The sequence below is a fragment of the Salarias fasciatus genome, chromosome 19, assembly GCF_902148845.1.
Source record: "Salarias fasciatus chromosome 19, fSalaFa1.1, whole genome shotgun sequence".
Classification (NCBI taxonomy): Eukaryota; Metazoa; Chordata; class Actinopteri; order Blenniiformes; family Blenniidae; genus Salarias; species Salarias fasciatus.
In genome coordinates, this window is record NC_043763.1 from 21,593,349 (window position 1) to 21,599,166 (window position 5,818).

The 5,818-nt window shown below is 37.8% G+C and overlaps 1 protein-coding gene across 1 annotated transcript; it reads left to right on the forward strand.

Annotated features, from left to right (window-relative positions):
• The first annotated feature begins 1,500 nt into the window (after nucleotides 1-1,500).
• Nucleotides 1,501-4,958, forward strand: med6 (mediator complex subunit 6). Its single transcript, XM_030116173.1, has 8 exons — nucleotides 1,501-1,558; nucleotides 2,826-2,985; nucleotides 3,186-3,277; nucleotides 3,457-3,539; nucleotides 3,626-3,734; nucleotides 3,883-3,998; nucleotides 4,119-4,146; nucleotides 4,352-4,958. Exons 1-8 carry the CDS (start codon nucleotides 1,537-1,539, stop codon nucleotides 4,480-4,482), a joined length of 741 nt encoding a protein of 246 aa, XP_029972033.1. The 5' UTR covers nucleotides 1,501-1,536; the 3' UTR covers nucleotides 4,483-4,958.
• Nucleotides 4,959-5,818: the final 860 nt, after the last annotated feature.

Consider the following 5,818-nt stretch of genomic DNA (forward strand, 5'->3'; position numbering starts at 1 on the left):
AGTTCATTGAATCGGTCTACATGCAGTTCAGCTCGGTCTCCCCAAACTCCCCGTTTCACTCCGTTTACGACAAAACTAGATATTTTGTTTGACAGAATAAATTTCAATCAACTCATCATTAAACATATTTTTCTATCATGTTTTTATCGGCTACAAAATAATTCCAAAAAACTGTGAACTGTTTTCCTGGAATTCAGTTGCAGATCAACATGGATTTCATTTTCAAGGCAAAGATGTTGCTGTTGGAAAATTACTTATGGACATCACTGAATCTGATGTCAGGTCTCTGTAAAACTTTTTGTGTCTCAAATGAATTGTAATTTCTCTTAATCAAATATTTGTACTGTTTTCAATTTTGATGTGATGTATCTGTCCACAGTTCCTCTGTTATGAATCGCTGAAGTGCAAATGAATGAATATGATAAAAAATAAATAAATAATAGTCTCCAGTTGTAGAGCCACAGATCTGGCAAAATGTACAGAGAGCAGAAAACATAGACTACCTGAGAGAGGAACATAGTGTTAGTCACATGCAGTGGATGTATGACGTGAAACGCCTACCCGCTCAACCAGATAATGGTTCAGGAGGCCTCAACCAGCCCAAACTCCAAACTTCATCTAAATTTTGAACCTTAGCTTAAAAGTAGAAACTGTGTCAGCCTTTTATAGGAACTTCAAATAAGCAGCAATTTTAGAACAAAGCGTGGAGCTCAATACATTCCCTGAAAAAATGTTTTTTATACCTGAGTCATATGACACCTGCGCAAGTTGTCATTGTGGTTTTCTGGGAATCTAAAATAGCCTTGATGACGTGAAAAAAAAATTCTGAGGTGTGACTTTAGACGTGCATAAAAATTCAATCAAAACAAATTTATACCAGAATTTTAAGAACTTCAAAACAGAATGTCACACTGTCATTCATAAATTGTGCGATAGATTTTCATGTGTTGCCTCTCAATATTGTACTTATTTAAGCAAACAGGTTTTGAAAATATGAAATTACTTCTTTGATCTGTTCAGTTCAGTTTTATAATAGAATAGAATAGAATAGAATAGAATAGAATAGAATAGAATAGAATAGAATATGCTTCATTAATCCCAGATTGGAACTCATTAAAGTATTTGGTGTGTCAAAATGCTCTAAGATCTTGTAATTTCTTAGTGCTTGTGCTTTCTGCGAATTTGGCACCTGTTCTCATTGGTAACATAAATAGGAATGAAGTTCAACATGTCAGTTAAACTAAAACTGAACGGAACGTTTCAGAGAGTGTTTAATTGATTTGTTTTTAGATAGACATTTTGAACTGCAAACTGGGACGTATTCTAATTCACACAGTAAAATTACACATAATTTATTTAAAATATATTTTGAATCACTATGATTTCCTTTATTTATTTTTGCATTTGTTTGTTTTAGATTCTAAGAAAAAATATATCGTTTGATGGGACTGTGCGCATGCGTACAATGAAACAACGTCGCCAAAATGCGACTTAATGTGGAGTGAAACGTCATCTTTATGAGACTGTATTTACATCATGGCGGCGGTGGATTTCAGAGGTGGGTTTGTTCAATGTTTGGTTCTTTCACTTGATTCTGCGTGGTTCATTCTTGCGAGGCGAAACAGAATAAGTCTGAAGATGATTTGTGGTATCCAACCATCTTAAAATAAGATGTTTCTTCCGTAGGTTGCTTCTGAATGTGTTGAAGCTAACGCTAGCCTCTAATTAGCTTCCTCTCCGCTTCGACTCGGCTAAAACCGTTAAAAACTCAAATAAAACTGGACAGAAATCAAGCAAAGGTTGTCGTGGTGTTTAGACTTTGTCGGCTTGATGCTGGTGATAGAGGGCTTGTATGATTTTATTGGAAACAGTTTAGCGTGCAGTGAGCACCGCCAGTTTAAATGCAGTACAGCGGGAAACGAAAGCAAATTATTTAATCAATTTTTACATTTAGATTGATACTAATTGCATTTTTTGTTGTTTGGCATAAGTATCAGAAGAATCTCTCCTATCTTAGTTTTTCATCAAACTCTAAATGAATTGGTTGTATGTCTTCAGATGTTGTGAGGATTGTAACTTCTCTACAGTACTTCAAGAATGGGATACAATTACATAAATCATGATAATAGTTCAGAGCACGGGTGGGGATTCTGTTCTGAGGGGTATTTTAATTTAATTTGGGCCACGTCACTCTGGGAAGGAAGGGTACGATAAAAATGTGCTTTTTAAAGGTGTTATATATATATATATATATCAGGAAGGACATTGATTCTGAAATGTAATTATTCAGTATTGGAAAGGGGCTATCTCTGTACATGTATGGATGTGTGAGTCTGTCATGTTAATGTAATTCTTTTAAATCGTGTGTGTGTGTGTGTGTGTGTGTGTGAGTGTGTGAGCGAGCGTGAGCACTTTGTTGCAGACCATGGCTTTAAAATGGCTAGAATAAATTAATAATAAAATTCATCTTAATTTACTGAGTTGGTCAATTAGCTCATTTGCAAAATTGATCCTCATAAAATATCAGACTGTTTAATTTCAGTTGAGTATTTTTCGGGAGCAATGTAAATGTTTTAGTGTAAGTGTGCATTTATGTGTTTTTCAGTTTTTAAATAGCTGTTTTTGTGATGCATTTATTCATTCAGTTGTTTGTTTCTCTCCGTCAACTAGTTTGATTCTTTTTTTGTGTTACTTCATTTTATTTTTTAACGGCATTCTTTTCCCTTTTTCATTCTTTGTATTTGCTTTTATTTGTCTTTGTTGCTCTTTTGTGACTTGTTGTCACTTTAGGTCATTTCAAAACCATGTGTTTGCTTGATCTATAGACAACCTTCTTGGGATATCCTGGGTGGACAGTGGTTGGGTGCCAATTCTCAATCCTGGAAATGTGCTCGACTATTTCTCTGAGAGAAGCAACCCCTTCTATGACCGAACCTGCAATAATGAGGTAGTAAAGATGCAGCGGCTCACTCTGGAACACCTGAAGTAAGTTTATTTCATATGGATTATCTGATAGCATTTTTTTTAATGTAACAAGAAAGTGGAACATGCTGACATAATCCATTTAAAGCAAAGCTTGTGCTGTTGTTAAACAGGAAATATACTTGTTCCACTGTCTCTGGGCTCATGCATTGAGTGCCATTCATTAAACTAAATGTGGACATTTGTTTCTGCCTTATTTGCAGTCAGATGGTGGGAGTGGAGTACATTCTTCTTCATGCTCAGGAGCCAATTCTTTACATAATCCGTAAACAGCAGAGGCAGTCACCAACACAAGGTGAGCTTCACAGTGTCTGATTGAATTGTTGTTGAAGAATGTAGTTGTGAGAAGCTGGTCAGTCAGTGAACTGAATGGGGAAAGTTTGCAGAATGGTTCCAATATTGATTCTATTCTGCTTTACATTCATATGAATGTGACTTCATTTAAGTTCCCTCTTCTTTGTTTGTGTCCTGTAGTGATTCCCATGGCTGACTATTACATCATAGCAGGAGTGGTGTATCAGGCCCCAGACCTGGGAACAGTTATCAGCTCCAGAGTGGTAAACATGTCAAAATACTATGGTGGTTTTTAAAGGGAAGCTTTTGTCTGAGATGATTCACAGTAATCGATGTAACTCTTTTCAAGCTTTCAGCTGTTCATGGAATTCAGTCTGCTTTTGACGAGGCCATGTCGTACTGCCGTTATCACCCTTCAAAAGGATATTGGTGGCACTTTAAAGACCAGGAGGAGCGAGGTGACGTTCTGTTTCTACCTAAACTTTATTGATTGAAGGAACTCTCCTGCCAGCCATGGACGAGTCACTGTATTAAAATCTTATGGATTGGAAACGGCACATGGCTGCATGGAGGTATAATTTTTAAGGCTTTTTTTCCCACTTACAGAAAAATCCAAGCCCAAGTCTAAGAAGAAAGAAGAGCCAAGTTCTGTGTTTCAGCGGCATCGTGTTGACACACTCCTCTTGGATTTGAGGTCTAAATTTCCACCAACTTTCTATCAGGTACACGTCACACTGTCTCTGCCAATCACATGTCAGCTTTTACTCAAAAAAATGTCTTGAACAATTGCTTATCGCTTAGGATTCCAAGCTTATTTTTGTTTCGTTTTTTCCCCTTCCCAGCCAAAGCCTGGTGAGAAGCCTATTCCAGGTAAGATTGCAGAAGCGTTGCAGTTTCAGCTACTTTTTCTCTGTTTTGTATCTCTGATAAAATGTCACATCATGCTGATGTGTGTCCAAGCTGTTCCTGTATTGTGCTTTTGCATTTGAATCAAAGTAACCCTCTGGATTCTTTTCAGCTTCTGGTGTGGCTTCTCTGTGAGTTCTCCCTCTGACAGGCTGCTCTTGTTTTGCAGTTGAGGTGAAGAAGGAACCCGAACCTCCCGCAGAAGCAGTAAAGCAAGAGGAGAGGGAACCAGCGACCAAGTCCTCGGCCCCGGCTCCACCCAGCAAACCTCCTCCTGAGAAGAGGGCAAGACTACAGTGACCCACGTGAAGTGGGAGCGTGGAACAGTGCAGTGCACAAATGAGCGAGGGGGAAGGCCTCAGATGTAAAGTGTTAGCATTTTCTTTTCCAGAGCAGCAAGACAGTCTGACTCCGTGCTAGTTTGATCAGTTTACAGTTGCTTGTCTCAGTGCCAGGACTTCTTTTACACTGCAACCCTATTCCTCTACACCCTGTAGGCTCGGCATCGTGGGTATTCTAGGAAGCTCTACTAGGAACTGTAGTTAACATCCCGATGTCAGCAGGCGTTTTGCAGTGGATGAGGGTTTTTTGATAAGCTCACATTGACAGCAGTTCTTTCTTACTGTTACCATAAGCAGAACGTTTCAGAGGACAGTTTAATTTCCAGCCTGCGTAACAATTCTTCAGAGATCACTAAATCTCCTGACCTGAGCATATTTCTTTTAGTTGTGGACACTTTCATTTGTTTTAGGAAAAAAATAAACAGTTGTTTCATTAATAAAAATGTTTTGCTATAAGTAAGCCAACGTTGTTCTTTTTGTGTTTTCATGAATTTTTTTTTCAGGAACCTGCGATCAAAATCTCATTTGTCAAACCAACGCTTCAACGATGTTGAAGTTTCTCTCTCTGTCATGTGTTAATGAAGCTTCCAAAATATAGTTGTAATAGTTTAAGGTCAATAACACCAAAAGTGAACTAGTTTTGCTGATAGTTTCAATGGCAGGATGATGGTTGTTGTTTTTTTTTTTTTTTTTTTTTTTTTCTTTAAGATGATGGCATGTCTGGTGGTGACTGAACACCAACACAGAGGACATTACTTCTGAGCTTCAGTCTCTGCACTGGCTGTCTGTGTGCCAAAGAATCTACTTAAAAATGTTAATTCTTCTCTAGAAAGCTCTGGTCTTGAACCTAAACACATCTCAGATTTGCTTGTAGAACATGAAACATGGAGATCTCTGAGGAACAGGATTCCTCAGTGTCCCTGCAGTCAGAAGCAAACGAGGCGAAACAGTTTTTAGTTCCACTGCTCCTCATCTGTGGAGCAAACTTCCTGCTGACACACACTTCTTCTAGATCAGGGTTTAGATTTTACTGATTTCATTGCCTGTAACAATTGTTTATTTTTCTTTTACTTCATTTGTTGTTCTTTGTATGCCTTTCTTTATTGCCTTGTTTTCATGTATTCCATAATCTTAATGGATTCAGATTAAGATTCTTAATCTCCTTGTTTCAATGCATTAGTTCACAACACATTTTGGTTCAGGGACCACATATGGACCAATTCTGTCTTGAATGGCCTGGACTGGTGAAATAGTGCCATAATAACCAGCCAAATGTAAATGTACAATATGTTTTT